The 17,821-nt window shown below is 45.0% G+C and overlaps 1 protein-coding gene across 3 annotated transcripts in view; it reads left to right on the top strand.

Moving 5' to 3' along the window:
- The window catches only part of MAPKBP1 (mitogen-activated protein kinase binding protein 1), a 133,537-nt gene that overhangs the window by 95,871 nt on the left and 19,845 nt on the right, over positions 1–17,821 (top strand). For all 3 annotated transcript variants that reach the window (XM_034769137.1, XM_034769136.1, XM_034769135.1), the window contains 10 exons: positions 199–383; positions 510–601; positions 1,011–1,136; positions 3,058–3,128; positions 3,567–3,688; positions 4,426–4,501; positions 8,168–8,279; positions 8,925–8,988; positions 11,131–11,256; positions 17,171–17,319. In XM_034769137.1, coding sequence (XP_034625028.1) covers positions 199–383; positions 510–601; positions 1,011–1,136; positions 3,058–3,128; positions 3,567–3,688; positions 4,426–4,501; positions 8,168–8,279; positions 8,925–8,988; positions 11,131–11,256; positions 17,171–17,319 — 1,123 coding nt within the window. The remainder of the gene's footprint in view (positions 1–198; positions 384–509; positions 602–1,010; positions 1,137–3,057; positions 3,129–3,566; positions 3,689–4,425; positions 4,502–8,167; positions 8,280–8,924; positions 8,989–11,130; positions 11,257–17,170; positions 17,320–17,821) is intronic.

The raw sequence follows: 17,821 nt of genomic DNA on the forward strand, positions 1-17,821 counted from the left end.
TGCTGTGCTGACTCCCCCCTCCACTTATCCCCCCCCCATTACTGAGTGGCTTGCTGCTGTGGGCTTCACTCCCAGATGGGACATATTGCTTATTACTGCCACTGAAAGGAATGCATTGGCCATCGCTCCAGTTTCATGAGGAGTCTGCCTTCCGCTGCTTCACTTCGATACTTCACTGGTCCCTTCTCTCTTTCCAAGGACCTGATGAAAATCATCTATGTGGATGACAACACTCAGGCCCTGCTGGACACTGATTACAATTCTGGTGGGAGCGCAGACAAGGCTGACATCCAGGCCTTGGACACGAAGGTGGGGATTCGCACACTGTGTGTGAGCCCCAACGGAGAGCACCTGGCCTCGGGCGACAGGATAGGCACTCTCAGGTAACCCCAGGGCTTCTGGAGGAGAGTTAGGATGGGGTCGGGTTGGGGATGGGCATAGTTTGTGTCTCTCATTTTTCACTCTGTGGTTCCACTTTCACACTGAAATCCATCTGTGTCCTATTTCAGGATCCATGAGTTGCAGTCCCTAAGGGAAATGCTGAAGGTGGAAGCCCATGACTCTGAGATCCTCTGCCTGGAGTACTCCAAATCTGACACAGGTAAGATAGGGCAGAGCCTTTATTTCCACTGGTTATTTGTGCACCCCTTATGATGTACTGGCTTGTGTACATGTTGCTAAATGACTCCATTCTGACCATCATGTGTAACAACCCCCTACTGATGACCTCTGTTAGCTCGCAGAGTAGAGGCTTGTCGCATTGCAAAAAAGGTCGTAAGTTTGAAGCAGACTTCCTCATCTTGCTGTTGTATGAATGCAGGTAGACACAGATCATTACTTCCCCTATCACAGTTGGAAAGCCCGGGGACATTTCCTTGTGCACATCTGTTTACTTGCACTAATCTATGATGATCTTCTGTAGCCTAACTTGAGAGGATGCTTAAAACCATGACCAAAGGAGCAGATTACTTCTCAGTGAAGGTTTCACCCTCTTGTAAAATCTTTGGTAGGGTTGAAGCTCCTGGCATCAGCCAGTCGGGACAGACTGATCCACGTCTTGGATGCTGGGAAGGAGTACAGCCTGCAGCAGACACTAGATGAGCATTCATCTTCCATCACAGCTGTGAAGTTTGCAGGTAAGAGATCCTGTACTCCCCTCTGTTCTGGCAGGAGTGAGATCCCAACAGCAGCAGGAATACTGCTCTTCTCACATCACAGCTGTGCAGTTTGCAGGTAAGAGATCCTGTAGTCCCCTCTGTACTGGCAGGAGTGAGATCCCAACAGCAGCAGGAATACTGCTCTTCTCACATCACAGCTGTGAAGTTCGCAGGTAGATATGTTTAACCTTTTAATCATTTGGACAGATCAGGCCACCTTTTCCTCCCTTTCCATAACTAGAAAGGTCAGAATCACCTTATCCTTTCCCTCCATATTTCTTTGGAGAGTCACATTCTCTAATGATTTTTTTTTTTTTTTAATAAACCCATCTCAAATGCCTACATCTCACTCCTGTTCTCCCGGCTGAGAGAGACTGGGTTGAGGGTCTCTTCAAAATGTAGCAGTGCCAGCATTAATTGGCTTAGAAAATAGGGCAGGTGGTCACTGTGGGGGAATAGAGTTCCTCACACTGCTCAGCAGCAGAGCATTGTGCCTTCACAGCTCTCCTAGTTACTGACGGCTGGAGGAGTGGCAGGCAGGGACTGAAAATTGTACTTGAGTCTCTCAGATGGCAGGGCAGTGCAGTGCACTAACCTATGACCACCATGTCATCCCTGTGGCCAGGTTCGACCCTGGTGCATGTGGGTGCAGTTTCATTGACGCTGAAGTTATGTCCATTTTCTACCAGTACTGAATGTAGCCTCTTTAACTAAATTTGGAAAGATTGTCATTTTCTTCACATGGAGCGGGAAGCAAATTCTAGGCTCTACAGTTGGTTTCTAAGGAGGTTATTTTTTGGCAGTGCAGGAAAGTCTGGTCTTTCAAAGGCAGAAATGGGAGTGGCAATAAGAAAGACACCCTAAGTTGGATTGGTCAGTTAGTGCAGCATATGTTTATGGCAGGGGTGGGCAAACTTTTTGGCCTGAGGGCCACATCGGGTTCCCAAACTGTATGGAGGGACGGGTAGGGAAGGCTGTGCCTCCCCAAACAGCCTGGCCCCTGCCCCGTATCCGCCCCCTCCCGACACCCCCCACCCCTAACCGTCCCTCCTGGGGCCCCACCCCCTAATCAACCACCCTGCTCCCTGTCCCCTGACTGCCCCGACCCCTATCCACAACCCTGACAGGCCCCCCGAGGCTCCCACGCCTATCCAACCGCCTGCCCCCCCCCCCGAACCTCTGCCCCATCCAACTGCTCCCTGTCTCCTGACTGCCCCCCAGGACCCTCTGCCCCTTATCCAACCCCCCCACTCCCTGCCCCCTTACCATGCAGCTCAGAGCCCGGCCGGAGCCAGCCATGCTGCCGTGCTGCCCGGCAGGAGCTCCTAGCCCAGCTGCCCAGAGCGCTGGCGGCATGGCTAGCTGAGGCTGCGGGGAAGGGGGGACAGCAGGGGAGGGGCTGGGTGCTAGCCTCCCCGGCTGGGAGCTCAAGGGCCGGGCAGGACGGTCCCATGGGCCGGATGTGGCCCGCAGGCTGTAGTTTGCCCACCTCTGGTTTATGAGCTGTTCTCAGCTCATCAGCAGCACAGAGCTACCTTTTCCACCCACATCAGGAGGGAGCGTTGTGGTATCCAGAGAATAAGGGCACTACAATGATGTTAAAGTGTTGAGGGACATTGCAGAATCAAATATCTACCTGCTGCATGATGGGTCTGCTTGCTCACTGAGGCCTACGTGGAATTCATTGTGGGTGCCTTCTGGGCTAGTGGTGGTGGAGACTGTTCCTTCTCTAGGAAAGAGAAGGCTTCTGCAGTTCTGTGCGCCATCCTGCAGGGCTGATTTACAGGAGCAGGGGGCAGGTATAGGCAAGTAGGAATGGGTAAATAGAACATAATCTCCTCCATTGCTTGTTGGGTTCCTATTCATTTACTGACCCCTTTCTATTTTTTCTCTCTTCCAGCCAACGATGGGAAGGTGCGAATGATCAGCTGTGGCGCGGATAAGAGTGTCTATTTCCGCACTGCACAGAAGGTAACTTAGTTATAGCCATCATATGCTTTTCTATAACCTCTGCACCGAGCAGCTCCTTCAAGGAATGGTGTGGGAGCAGTGTTTGTTGCTATTCCAGTCCCAGCCTCTTCCAATGTGACAATGTAGGAGATTGTTAAATGTGCTTGCCACAAGGAAGTGCACAGCTGCTCCAGTCCCAGCTTCTCTTAACAGCAGTCACTGTAGGGAATGGTTAGGGAACCCATTCCTCTTCCCAGCAGAAGTCATCATAGGGAATGGTGCAAGAGCATTGGCTGTGGGAAGAACTTCATTGCACCTCCACACCGCCTCTCCCAGCAGGAGTCACTGTCGGGGGTGGTTTGCTTGTGCGGGCTAGCTGCTTGGGAGGAAGTCATGCACATTTAAAAAATTGACTGGTTAACTACTTGGCTTTCACTAATTTTTAACCCCTGTGCTCAGACGGGCGAAGGGGTCCGGTTTACCCGGACACACCACGTCGTTAGGAAGACCACTTTGTATGACATGGATGTTGACCCCAGCTGGAAATATGCTGCTATTGGCTGTCAAGACCGTAACATCAGGTTGGTTCATATGTGGTTGGATTTTGGTGCGCTCCCAGGAGCTGGGCAGTGATAGGTGGTCTGGGTTGCATTGCTGCTTAAATGGAAGCCCTACTCTCCTACCCCTAAATATAACTTGCCTCTTCATGAATGGGCCACAGCCATAGGTACTGGACTAGGGGTGCTGGGATGCTGCTGCACCCCCTGGCTTGAAGTGGTTTCCATCATATACTACAGGGTTTACAGTTTGGTTCAATAGCTCTCAGCACCCCCCGCCCCCTCCCCCCCCCCGTACAAATTGTTCCAGCACTCCTAGCCACAGCTGTCTTACTGCTGGGACAGCTGAGTAGAGTTTGGTTAGTGCCACTCATAATATATGGCCAATAGCTCTCATTAAGTGCTGGGAGGTTCATTTCCCTCTCTTCTGATTGCTCCATACTCTTCACTTTACCAGTATGAGAATCAAGAAAGAGTGTTAATTCAAACCCACGTCTTTGACTTGATACTGAATAATGTGATCTTTGGGCCACCATGCTAGCTCCCAGGCTGTTTCTTTAACCATTTAAATGATTATGAGCTTTATGAATTATGGCCAATATAGTGCTCCCCTTGAAGTGGCCACTTGCCCTACATCCTACCGCTCCATTCCGTACAGTGACTGTGTAGGGAGGCCTGTCATGGAGAGGGGGGGGAGGCTTGTGAGAAGAAACGGAGAACCATGCATGGATGTGATGAGTTCTGGCTTGTGTCACCTTCAGGATTTTCAACATAAGCAGTGGGAAGCAGAAGAAGCTGTACAAGGGATCCCAAGGTGAAGATGGCACCCTCATTAAAGTAAGAGCTCCAGAAATTCAAGCATGACACCCCTCCATCCCCCCCGCCCCCCGACTTGTTCTTTCTTTTTCTGGCTCTTTGGAGCTGAATCTAGTACTCCGGGATGTGAGGGATGGATCCAGGATATTTTGGTGTGAACTTTTCCCTCTGAAGTGCTAATGTGGACTATAGATAGCATTTATTAATGAATTTCTTGCTGTTTGGTATCTAGTACATATTAAAAACTGCCTATCCTAGGCTCTGGGCACCCAAGACACTCATTTACAAATTCATTTGTGTCCAAGACAAATACTCAGGCAGCAGCTACTCCTCACCCCATGTGCATAAAACAATTAGCTAATGGTGAAATCCAATTCAAAGATCTCCCAGCACCTACCCACAAATACTAGCCCTTATCACGCCACACCCACAGTCTGGGTAAACACAGATGGGCTAATTCAGTCCAAAGTGGGGATAAATGAATAAATGTTTGTTTAATCTCTCTCATTGTATTTCAAGTGATACACTGGGCCAAATTCTCTGCTGGTCTAAATTAGCCACGCTCCATTGAATTCAATGCACCTGCACCAATATGCATCAGAAGAGAATTTGGCCTATGTGGTGCTTCTTACAAGAACCAAAGGCTCCTGTTGGCTCCGGAGGCACTTGCCGGCAGTGTCATACTACGTACAAGGCAGTCTTTGGACTCCTGCCCTGGCTCTGTTTTTCCTTGTAGTCTCTGGCCATTGCTGGGACTCCTGGATGTGATTTGCTTTTTCCCTGAGCTCCATTTGGAAAGAGCTCATTCCAGCCCTTGTGTTTATTTGCTTTACGATTACATGCTGCAGCTGCTGGCATTCAAGGTTTATGAGAAATTTGTGAAACCAAGGAAATGAGAGGGTGCCGCCAAGGAAGAGATCTTCAGACAAATGAGAGGCTTAGGGATAGATTAAACCCAGTCATGCTCATGCTGAAATACCCTGCTGTCCTGAGGGACTAGGAACACTTCTAGAGCCCAATGCTGTGTTGGCAGGTTCTGTTTATGCTGGTCTGTGCACCTCTGCCCAATACACCTCCACCATGGGATACCGTGCTCACTTGTTTCCCAGGGCTGCCTGGGGGGGGGGCAATTTGCTCCAGGCCCCCACGAGAGTTTTCAGGGGCCCCCACGAGAGTTTTCAGCAGCAATTCGGTGGCGTCGGCTTCTTCCGCTCTGGGTCTTCGGCGGCAATTCGGCGGTGGGTCCTTCACTCGCTCTGGGACCCGCCGCCGAAGTGCGCCGAAGACCCCAGGCCCCCTGAGTCCTCTGGGCGGCCCTGTTGTTTCCTAGCCCTGTGCCTCTCATGACAAATGGGATGCTTGCATATTCATCTTTTTCTGCTTTTGTTCATACAGGTAATTACACTTTATCTGCAATTACTATAGGTTCCCCTTCCCTACTACACTTACAAACCAAGGCACTGAAAATGAAAAATGGCTGCTCTGTCTTATTAGGTGCTCAATTCTTTGCAGCCCCAAACAATGAAATATTACTGATGTTGGGTTTTTGTTTGTTTGTTCGTTTTTAAATATCCAGCATGTATTTGCTTTGGCTGACCTGGAGAGAGCACTGTACTACTGAGTACTAATAAAGTATAGCAGCATAAGGATTTTTCCGTTTTTCAGCCCATTCTGTACTTTTTAGAGGGTAACTGTGTAACTGGGCAATCATGCTTGACTCTGGAATTTAAATATGTTTGGCGTCTGAGATCATATATAGAATTGGAATTTTAAGAGAGAATCCCATGAAAAATACATCGACCAAACCAGAATAACCAAAATTGTTACCAGTAGTTAAAAAAACACAACCTCCCCCAAACCAAGACTTTTGTACTCTTGCTTCTCTAAAGTTTGTCAAAGCACGCATGTAGTAACAGCTCCAGAACCAAGCATGCAGAGAGGGTAACATAGCAAATGGAGAAGTACAGCAGTTGACATGTTGACAAGTCATTTGAGGTTTTTTTATTGCATTGCTTTTTATCAGGCAATATGGAATTGTGTAAACTGGAGGTTTGATGATATTATCAGCTAGCACAAGTTCCCAACAGCACTAAACTTCTGGCTAGTTTCCATGTTGAAGGCTTGGATCTTGGCTGTTGGAGAGATTTGGTATTTTATGTAACTTTCCTAGCTATAATTTCTGGGCCTGGGATAGGCTTAAACCATAAAGGAACCAGGATCAACCAAAAATAGTGGATCCCAAATCAGTAATTAAAGGAGGTTGGTGGTGGGGGGCCTTCAGAGACAATCAACTTTAGTCTCAGATTGAGTTTGGGGTGCTGTGGGGGATTTCGGCATTTAGGAAGGAGGCTAGATGTAATTCTTGGGAGAGTTTTGACAAGTGGGTTGGGTTGGGGGCTTGTCATAAGGTTGCTGGATGGTTTGGCAGCTGAGTAGGGGCATGGGTGAGAGTCATGTTATCTATAATTACTATAATGTTGGTGTATAACTGGTTAAAAGACTACTCAAAGAGTGGTTATCAATGGTTTGCTGTCAAAGTGAGAGGAAGTATTTAGTGGGGTCCCATGGGAATCTGTCCTGGGTTTGATATTATTGAATATTTTCATTGATGACTTGGATAGTGGAGTGGACACTATACTTACAAAATTGCAGTTGACCCCAAGCTGGGAGGGATTGCAAGCACTTGGGAGGACAGGATTAGAATTCAAAATGATGACCAATTGGAGAATTGGTCTGAAATCAACGAGATGAAATTCAGTAAAAACAAGTGTAAATTACTATAGATAGGAAAGAAAAATCAAATGCCCATCCCAAAATGGGGAATAATTGGCTTGGTGGTAGTACTGCTGAAAAGGATCTGGGCATTATAGTGGATCACATATTGAATATGAGTCAGCAATGTGATACAGTTGTGAAAAAGGCAAATATTTTGGGGTGTGTTAACAGGAGTGTGGTATGTGAGATGTGGGAGATATTGTCTGCTGTATTTGGCATTGGTGAGGCCTCACCTGGAGTACAGTGGCCACTTCTGGATACAACACTTTCAGAAAGATGTGGATAGATTGGAGAGAGTCCAGGGGAGAGCAACAAAAACGTTACAAGGTTTAGAAAACCTGACCTATGAGAAAAGGTTTAAAAAAACTGGGCACATTTTGTCTTGAGAAAAGAAGATTGAGGGAATAGCTGATAAGTCTTCAAATATGTTAAGTGCTATTAAGAGCATGATGATCAATTGTTCTCCATGTCCACTGAAGGTAGGCGAAGAAATAATGGGCTTAATCTGTGGCAGGGGAGATTTAGGTTCGATATTAAGAAAAACTTTCTAGTTCTACGGATAGTTAAGCGCTGGAATAGGCTTCCAAGTGAGGTTGTGGAATCCCTGTCGTTGGAGGGTTTAAAGAACACGTTAGCTAGCATCTGTCAGGGATGATCTAGTTTTACTTGGCCTGCCTCAGCTCAGGGAACTAGATGGAAACCATTTCAAGCTGGCGGGTGCAGCAGCACCTCCAGCATCCCTAGTTCCAGCACCTATGCTGATGCCCTTTTAGAGTACAGGGCTTAGGGTGACTCTAAACCTTTCTTTCTGTGATGCGTGTGCCCCTCTTTCTGGCATTCTGGGCATTTCTTGTGCATCTGTCTAAGGTACTGTCTCACCAGCCCTTTCTGCCTCCTGTACTCCTCAATCAGGTGCAGACTGATCCCTCGGGTCTCTACATTGCAACTAGCTGCTCTGACAAGAACCTCTCCATCTTTGATTTCTACTCTGGAGAGTGTGTGGCCACAATGTATGGGCACTCAGGTGAGTTGCAGAAGCTTCAGCAAGTACCTTTTTAGCTGCAGGTTATACTGTGGCATGTAGTGCTGGTCAACATTTTTTCTGACTTTTGAATGAAACTTTTAATTGGTGATTCAATTTTCAATTAAAAAACAAACAAAAAAACCCACCTTGGAAATGTTTGGGTTCTTTTGACCATGAGTCGAGCTGGCTGAAATTTTGACAATCAAAAATATTTATTGCAATTCCAACTTTTTTTTTTTTATTTCAAAAATCTCATAAAAATTCTGTAAAACATTTTACTGTTTATCAGCCACTTCAAATGGACTATAAACCAGCCACTCCTTTTCCAGGGAATCATAAGCCTCTATAATACATCTCAACAGCACTCCAAAGGATCACTTTCCAAGGTGGGCAGATTGCTCATTCTTCATCTTCATTCAGGTGTGGGCTTTCCACATTATTATACATCAATCAATCTTAATTCTGACCTAGAGGGACCACCTAGATGTGATAGGGGAATTTGTGTATCTCTGCTCCATGCAAACATGCTGGATTTGATCATTATTTGAGTACAGAGCTGAGTCCAGCAAATCTATTTTACCAGTGATCTGTGCTGGGCAGTGGCATGTTTCAAGAGGCGTTGTTCTTGTGTTCTGTTTTACACAGAGATTGTAACTGGGATGAAGTTCAGTAACGACTGCAAACACCTGATCTCTGTCTCTGGTGACAGGTAAGCACGGGGTTTGCTGTTGTGATATTAACTCCCTCTCCTCCTTCAGTAGAGTGTCAGTCTGTGGTTTTGTGCCATTTCATGCAGGAGTTAAACCACCTCTGCAAAGCAGGCGGAGCACACACATTCAGGGCATCGCAATATTGTGATGGCTGTGTTGTGATGTCCGAAACAATCTCTGTGCTTCCTAGATCCCAAATAGGTGCTGCACAACCCAGGAAATCTTAGTGGGCGGAGCTATGGAGAAGATTGGAGCTGAGTAGCAGGCGGGGCAGGATTGTGCAGAGCTTTGTGTCCCTAAACTCTGTGATGTTGCCCATGAATTATCTACACGTTTGACCTGCCCTGATACTTCATGAACAGGCCGGGTCTGCTTTCTCAGTTGTAATTCATGCTGTTGATGTCACATCCAGGAATTATAACCATTGTTGTTTTTGTGTGTGAGAGAGAAAGCTGCCCTGTGAAGGGATGCAGCTGGCCAGCCAAGGGTGCCTTAGCTTCTGGCTGCAGCCTCTCACAACTTTGACTCTGCTGTTTAAAAAACTAGCTGGGGAGTTTCCACTGTTCGGGAGAAGTCTGTGTAAATGTGAATGGCTTCAATAACTGGGAACAATGCTCCTGAATCTAGTCACTGTAGGGCTGGCCACAAAACTTCTCCATTTTGCAAAACATTTTGAGGTTTTGAAATTTGTTTTCATTCTCCTGTGGAACCAAAATGAAATATTTTGATATTTTTCCATGAAAAAATTTGAGTGAGTCAGACAGACAGACAGACAGACACAAATGCCCACCCCAACTCCAGAATAGGGCACTTCCCTGGGAGATGCAGGTTCAAGTCCCCGGTCCAAATCTGGTAGAGCAAGGACTTGAACCTGGGACTTCCACATCTCAGGTGAGAGTCCCAACTACCAGAAATTCCATTGAGGATCTGAGAAACTTTCCTAATGAAATTTTTGTTGAAACCAATATGTTTCTATGGGGAAAAGTTTTTTGTCAACATTTTTTCAACCTAGTCAGTAGTACATAGAAATACCAAGATTCTTTTATAGGATTGTGTTACCCTAATGGCGTCTACGTGAGGCTGCACTCAAGGACAATTGGGAAACTTCAGGTTGTGTAGAATGGGGCTCCCCACTTACTTAGCAATGTTTCTTGCATCTTTCTTGCCTGTTACATCTATGCTCCGTAGACTGTACTGGCTTCAGTTCATTTTCAGGTGCATCTTAATGTGTGTTTGGATCCTGTGTAAACTTTGGGGAAGTTTGAATCTAGATCCAAACGTCGTAGGCTGGGCTCCTCTCTACCTTGAATAACTAGGTGTAACATATAGTGCTGTCACTTTAAAAATATGACCAACTTGTGCCTCCGGAAAAATCATGGGGCACCAGTGCTTGCAGTGGTGGTTGTAAGCTCCTCTGATTTGAAATAACAAGAAAAGGATTTTTTTTAAAAGTCATGGTTGGACAGTTCAAAGCAAACTCCTTTGTAGCCTGGAAGGAGGTTGTAACCACCACCTTGGAATACCAATTTGCTGGCATTTGATGGGGTCTAGGAACCCTACTAAATCCCGTTTAGGGCCAAAAGGAGTACAGCCCTTTGGTAATGACAGTACCATTACTTCCCTGTTTCTACCTCGGTATGATTAGACCCAGTGGATTAGTGGAGGATGGGGGGGGGGGGGGGGAAATCATTCAGCACTGAGAAGAGGTTGAACATCAGTGGACATGCCGTGAGGATAGGATGCTCCCCAACCAGAGGAGCCCCGTAGTTTTTGTGTCTTTAAAGGGTTTTTTTAGCACTTATGGCCGTAACGTCTAGGTGCTATATACAAAATTTATCAAATATACAAAATCTTACCTTACCTACGTCCCCAAAAGAGGAGCTTCAAAGCATCTATTGTCAATAGAAAAGTCTCTGCAGCCAGAGAGCCTACGTATGGTCAGGCCTGTTGTGGGAGAAGAGCTTCTCTAAATGTCTGTCTCCAAAGTACCACGCAGTCTAGTTGTGCCCACTGGGCTCTGTCTTTTCCCTTTAGGTTGGTTCCCAAAACCAGAAAGGAAATTCTTAGCCTCACTGATGGAGAATATTAATAACCCTGGACTGAAAGGAAACTTAACTTGTTCACTCTTTCCCCACTTCCAGCTGTATCTTCATTTGGCGCCTGAGTTCTGAGATGACCATCAGCATGCGACAGCGGCTAGCTGACATGAAGCAAAGAGGGAAGCAGGTGGAGAAATCACCACCACACAAGACAGCTGGACTTATCAGGTAAGAGGTGAGAGGTGCAAAGAGGGAGAACAGTTGGTGGGGCTAGGATATTATTTTGTGTGGGACATTTAAAGGTGGATTTGGGTTAACTGCAGGAGGTTGTTATCCCTCACCAAGAGTATTTTTCCAGCTTCTCTTGCTTTTGTTGTTTGTCCGCTTTACACTGGTTTCTTGTGCTGCTTGTTCTTAATCTCTGCATTTTTGGATTTAAAACCTGTCTCTGTGATCTAATGGCAGAGTACATCCAGCATCGCTTCATTCTGTGTTGTAATCTGTACTGAATGTCACAGCTCTTTAATTAATGCTGAACATGGTGTCAGAAATCTACTTTTCAAAGCAATACTGAGACAGGTACATAACATCCTGTCAAGGAGAACTTGGTAATTTATGGCTAGAGATCTTTGGGTCTATGTTAAAAACCACCCTGTCAAAATTGGCAGCTAGATTTATGCAAAGTATGCACTGAAAAATACCTGCCATTTGTATGTTTTTTGCAGTGTTGGTCTTTTTTGGTGAAAAGCACTGGCAGGTCCTAGAGATCTGCTGTATTCATTGTTAACTTAGCCCCAGGAGTGGAGGTTTCAGGGAGGGTCACTTTTAAAAAATATAAATCCAGGGGAATGACTTTTGCTGGCTAGTCAGATTTTTTTTGCTCTTACAGTAAACAAAACATGTCTAAAAATAAACCGCACAAACTGGAAACTCTGGAATAGATCTAAATTTATCCAGTGATCCTCCTCTGAACAATGGTACTCAAGGACTGAGCTCTGAGTTTCAAACAGAACAAACTCAGCTGGGAGGACTGGCTGGGCTTTTAGGGCTGTGGATCAGTTCAATGTAAAATATGTGGCTTTATGTGCTGACATTAATTTGGGAGAGGGAAATATCTGCGAGGGGTGGAGGAGGGAAATATCTGCAGCCCTGAGCAGGCTCACATGGTATCAAAATGAGAATTGGATCCATAAATATTTTTGGGTTTTCCCTCCTTTTCCTCCTCAAATGACTCGGAGTTAAAATCTGGATGTAAAAGTGCCAAAGTGATGAAGGTCTTGCCAGACTGGTTGTTTGAAAGAATTACAAGAACCTTTCCCTCCCTTTGGGAGCAGAGTGTGCAGGAGGAAAGTCTGTGTGCATAGTTTCACTGAGCATAGACTAAGGTTTCCTTTCCTTGAAGTATCTCCTGTCCGACATGCATGCAATAATTATTCTGGGATGCCTCAATATTGAGCCATGAAGCAGCCTTTTCTAGCCAAAATGCTAGAGCTGTAAAGCAATGTGCTTTTTATAGCAGACTCTCCATCATTCCAGCAGCTGCAACTTTGCCTTATTGAGGCGCAGTCTGTGACGGACGCTCCCAGTTTCATTTGGCACTAGGTGAGACTTGTCTCTGTCACATTCTCTTGCTGGCGGCTTGAATGGGTGCCACACCAGCACAAGCAATTTGGAAAACTTGTTTGGTGACCTCTTTGCTAGTCTGGAACACTTTAGGTTGGTCAGCTTAAAGCTTGTTTTCAGTTTCGACCTGTCAGTGTGGTCACTGGCTATCGGCAGACAGTTCCAGAGCATTTTGGATTGCTGGCTGAATTTGAAGGAATAGCCCACTGTGTGGAGCAGAGGAACTGAGGATCTTGAGTAAGAGTCCATGTTTTATAGATATATAATATCTCCTCTTGTTTTGCCTTCAGAATCTGTGCATAAGTGGCTGTATAGAATTGGGTTGCTTCTTGAGGTGTAAGAGTATTGTATTGTAAATGGTCTAGGTACAAGGTCCACAGAAGCATTAAGATGCTCCATCCCCAGGGATATGTATTTTATTTTGTGAGGCTCCTTTCAGAGCTGTATTGTTTACAGTTTCGGTAGGAAGCAAGGGAGGTGATCTGCTTCACCAGCTAATTGGTGCAATGCCTCCATGTTCTGAGAGTGTCCCAAGGTGGATGAGCAAAAAAAGAGAGCTTCAGAAAGTTGGAGAAGCGAGAGCACTGATTAGGCAGTGGGGAATTGAAGATTTATAATCTAAAATAATGCCGTGTCTATCCAGCTGCAACTGGCAGTGTGTGGACTGGCCTCACTGACTATTGTCCTGGAATCCTATTGTTCTGCACCCCACCTTATGTAATAATGAATTCCTTTGAGCCATTTCGTTTTTATGCTTCTGTTGTTTTCTCTAGTGCATGCAATATCCCTCTGGGTTCTGCTTCTAGTCATGAGAATTGCTGATGTGTTCTCCCCATTTAACTTGAGCTGTTTGTTTGTTTGGGAAAATGTAGCCTGTGCTCATTTCATATCGCTGGTGCATTATGGGCTTTTCTGAGATATTTTTGCTTTTCATACTAGGAGTTGCATAGAGGCTTTTAATATAATTTTGATTTTTGGTGTGAACACATTGTTTTATTGTTTGGAAAGCACTTGGTCCTGAGTTATTTGCAAGAGAGGTTTTACACTGATCTCACTGTGGAAAGTTTCAGGGATTATAGACGCATGTGTTAGCAGAATGTATTTTTAAATCCCCTTTTTGTAGGATTTTATTGAAGCTCTATCTTTACTAGCAGGAGATAAACTTGATTTAATTTTGGCTAGTGCTTCTAAAACCAGTGTAAAGAGTTTGTATGTGCTCTAGAGAAGCACTGTTTGTCCTTGGATTTATTCTAAATTGATAACCCCTTGTCAAATGTTTGATGAGGCAGTGGTCCATTCCAGGAAAGCTGGGTATTTCCCATGGCTGGGAATGTGACAGGCGTTTGATGTAAAATCAAGATTGGGGCCTGATTCACTACTGTTACTCCATTTTTACACCAATATAACTCCATTTTAATCAGTACCATTGTGATAATTACAAAGGGGTGTGCTTTCAATCCACAGACATTTTGAGAGAGGAAATACAGAACTGCCAGTATGTTCTGCATCCATCACCTCTTAGAGTGTTCTAACAGGATTAATATGTCCTTGAGCTTTGAGGGGGCAAGCAACACAGGCTCAGTGTTACAACATTTGTAAGTGTGTCTGTTATAAGAACAGTCACTGTTCTTAGATTCCCTCCCCCGCATCCTTTAAGTATGAATTAACTTCAGAACACAAAATGGCATAGGTACAATGATGTGTTAATTATATAGCATTATATGGCATTTTGCAGACCAAAGACTATGTCTCTACCCCAGGGAGCTTATAGTTGAAGCCCCAATCCTGTAACTAGCCCTGAGTCGGTGGATTTCTGCACCTGCAGGGCACCCTATTAACATCAATGGGACTTCAAATGGGCACAGGGCCACCCCCAGGGAAGGAGTTGATGCATGATCAGGACCCAAGATCAGATGATAAATTTGAGAGAAGGTAAATGCTGAATGAGGGGAGCAAGGGAGGAGAACAAGAGTTGAGGACAATAAAATAATGTGGTGGTTTAAATGAGTAACACATGTATCTTGAGATTTGTTTTTACTGTTACTTAGAGAGGAAGACCAGGGTTCATATAGGGCTGCTGGAAGAAGAGTGGGAGGAGGGTCAGGAAGAGGGTTCCAAGTTTATGGAAGAAGGCATGGAGAGCAAAATGGGCGAAGGAAATAAAGGTGGTGATTCGGTGTGTGGTTTGGACAAGTAAAATAGACATTACAGGGTATATTTTTTCCAAAGCACCCAAATGACTTGGGAGCCTATGTCTCATTTTAAAAGCACCTAAACTTCAAGTCAATGAGGCTTGGGTGCTTTTGAAAATATTACCTACAGTAACCAGGCATGGGAGTATATTTGAAGAACGCATGTGGCCACATAAAGGTGGGCACAGAGAAGGGTGTCCAGAGAGTAAGGTTTGTTGTGATAATGTAGGACCAAGACTTAAAGTTGCATTAGACAGAACCAAACTGATAGTGTTTGATAGCTTGTGTGCAGTTTGCATTGACCTCTCTCATGGTTCTAAAATTTTGTTTACATCCCATATGTCCTTTCTTTCCCTATTAATTTTGTCAGTCCATATTTGTCAAATGGAGACCTTCTTTTGGTGTACCTTTCTGTGTGTAAATTGCATCCATTCTGGTTGATCTACTAGCCCTTCCCAACTCCCACCAGCTCCAGTATGCCCAAGAATCTCCCAAAAGGTAGCCGTGACTTGACACACAGTATAATCAATGAAGTTTGAGATATCTGACTAGTAATGTTATTAAAAAAACCTGATAAACAAAAAAATACCAACAAAGCCCTCGATGGACCAAACAGAAAAACCACCATCAAACCTACCAGTGTATCAAAGGTAGCATTGTCTCCTGTGGTTTATACCATAATACACAATTTTTTAAATATACGGGATAGCCACTTGGGATATGTCTACACTGCACCTGGGAGCAGGTCTCCAACCCGTGTGGACAGACTCCTGCTGGTGGGACGTAGGCTAGCATGCTAAAATTAGCAATGTGGATGTTCTGGCTCAGGCTGGAGCTTGGACTCTTAAGCCCACCCAAGCCACTAGCCTTCAGAGCCGACTCCCAGCCTGAGCCAGAACATCCACGTTCCTCTTTTTAGTGCACTAGTTTGAGCCCCAATGGTGCTAGTCTCTCTCTACCCAGGCTGGGAGACTGGTGCCCAGCTGCAGTATGGACATACACAAAAGGTTATAATGCATGAGCCCTGGCAGAATTTCACTACTCAGGCACAAGAGGCACAAAGTCTTGAGAAGGACAGACTGGAGAGACATGGAGACCAATAGGAAAGATGCAGAAACTCACAGGCGCAGATGGATAAATCAGAGAAGGGCAATCTGCAATTGAACCATTTTGTTGGAAGAATCTACTAAGAAAACTTTCAGTTCTATTCTGTCCCCTACTCTTAAAATATTGAAAGTCATCTGAAAAGGTGTGGGTAAGATCCCTCTACACTTCCGTATAAAATAGAAATTAAAGTGCCACCATAGTATAGAGGATCCTATTTTAGTACTGCCTGAAATTTGTAAATTGCAGGAGAATTTGGTCCCTAGCCAGATGTTTCTGTATTTGATAGATGAGTTATTTTTGTCTCCTGAATGTCTTGCACTTGACACCCACCCACAGCCCTCTGTAAAGGTTGCTAATGTTACACTGGGCTGTCTTGCCCAAGGTCACAGCATGGGTGCTGTGCTGACTGATTTGTCAAAGGCTTTTAATTTATTTAATTTACTTTGTTACTTCAGCTGATTTTGGTTCAGCTCTAATTTGACTGAGTGGGTAAAATGTCTCTTGTGCTCATAAGTCCTTTGTTGATGGAAATTTATGCTTGGGGTGCCTCTGGGATCCATGCCAAAAATGCCTCTCTTATCCATTTTGATTAAAGATCTATCCAAGGTATGTTTGACATTATTCAGTGTGCCCCAAGGCTGACACACAGCATGGTGATGTTATGGTGCATGAGCTGTGCACGCGAGGTCACTGGGGTATAACAGGTTTGCATCCAGGAATCAAACTGGTCTTTCTTACAATATCCATCTGTTTCTCAAATGTCAAACTGCCATCAAAAGGAACATCTTGTGATGTTTATGTTGCATAGAATGCTCCAACAAAGGAAATTGTTTCTCTCTCTTAAATAGGTCCTGACAATCTTGACCTTAAATTTGGCTATCTACAGTATTACTGTTGAATATTGGTTTAAATTGGAAGATGAAACTACAGTTGTACTTTGCTCAGCTCTAGTGAATGCAGTTCTAGTCAAAATTCTCTAACTCTTCCTAACACATGAACATGCTGGACTGCCACTGGTCTGGTCTATTTCTTTGCACCTTCGAACAGTGGCTCAAAGTCAGGTTTTGCAGGAGGATCAGGGAAATGTTTGGAGAAATTGATACATCTTGTTAATTGTGCTGTATGATGGGTGTAAAGTGGGAGTACCGGGTTGCGTACGGGGGTTTCTTATGATATACTGTAATGTTGTCCAAATGTTCCTTCTGATTCCTTCATCCCAGGCACGAATCCACCTCTGTCCTATCGCCAGTGCCAGTGCTTTCATCAGATAGCGACAAAGATGGTGAAGATGAAGGAAATGATGAAGACGAGTTAAATGGGCTACAGTCTTTCCAAATTCAATCCAGCTGCAACCCTGAGAGAGACTCAGGTATAAATGGGAAAGGAGAAGGGCATGGACTGAGAAAAGGGAAGGGGACTTGAGCCTCGGCAGACTTGTGAGGCTGTATGGGGCAGAGAAGAGACATGGGAATAGCGAAGGTGTAATCAAGTGCAGGCAGGAAGGGAAATACCAAGAGAATATTTTTGGGGGATGGGAGCAGAGGGGTGATGAACAGCCATACTTGCCTATGCCGAGCTGGAGAGAGGCTGATTCTGACTTCCCTAATGAGAATTTTCAACAGATTCTTACTGATTCCGGTTGGCCAAAGAGGTTTTTAATCAGAGCTATGGGGGCTATTAATCTAGTGACTCCTCGGGCTTCTGATTCTTCAATAAAAAGCTACAGAGGTCAGTGGAAACCAGATCCAAGCTTCTAATGGTGTCTACCGTACCTGCTTCTAGCAGTTATCATTACTGGGGACAGGTATCACAAGTGAAAATGCAGTAGCCATGAGGCTTTAGAGGAAAGAAAGGGGGATAAAATAGCCTTA

This window comes from Trachemys scripta, chromosome 4, assembly GCF_013100865.1.
Source record: "Trachemys scripta elegans isolate TJP31775 chromosome 4, CAS_Tse_1.0, whole genome shotgun sequence".
Taxonomy (NCBI): domain Eukaryota; kingdom Metazoa; phylum Chordata; order Testudines; family Emydidae; genus Trachemys; species Trachemys scripta.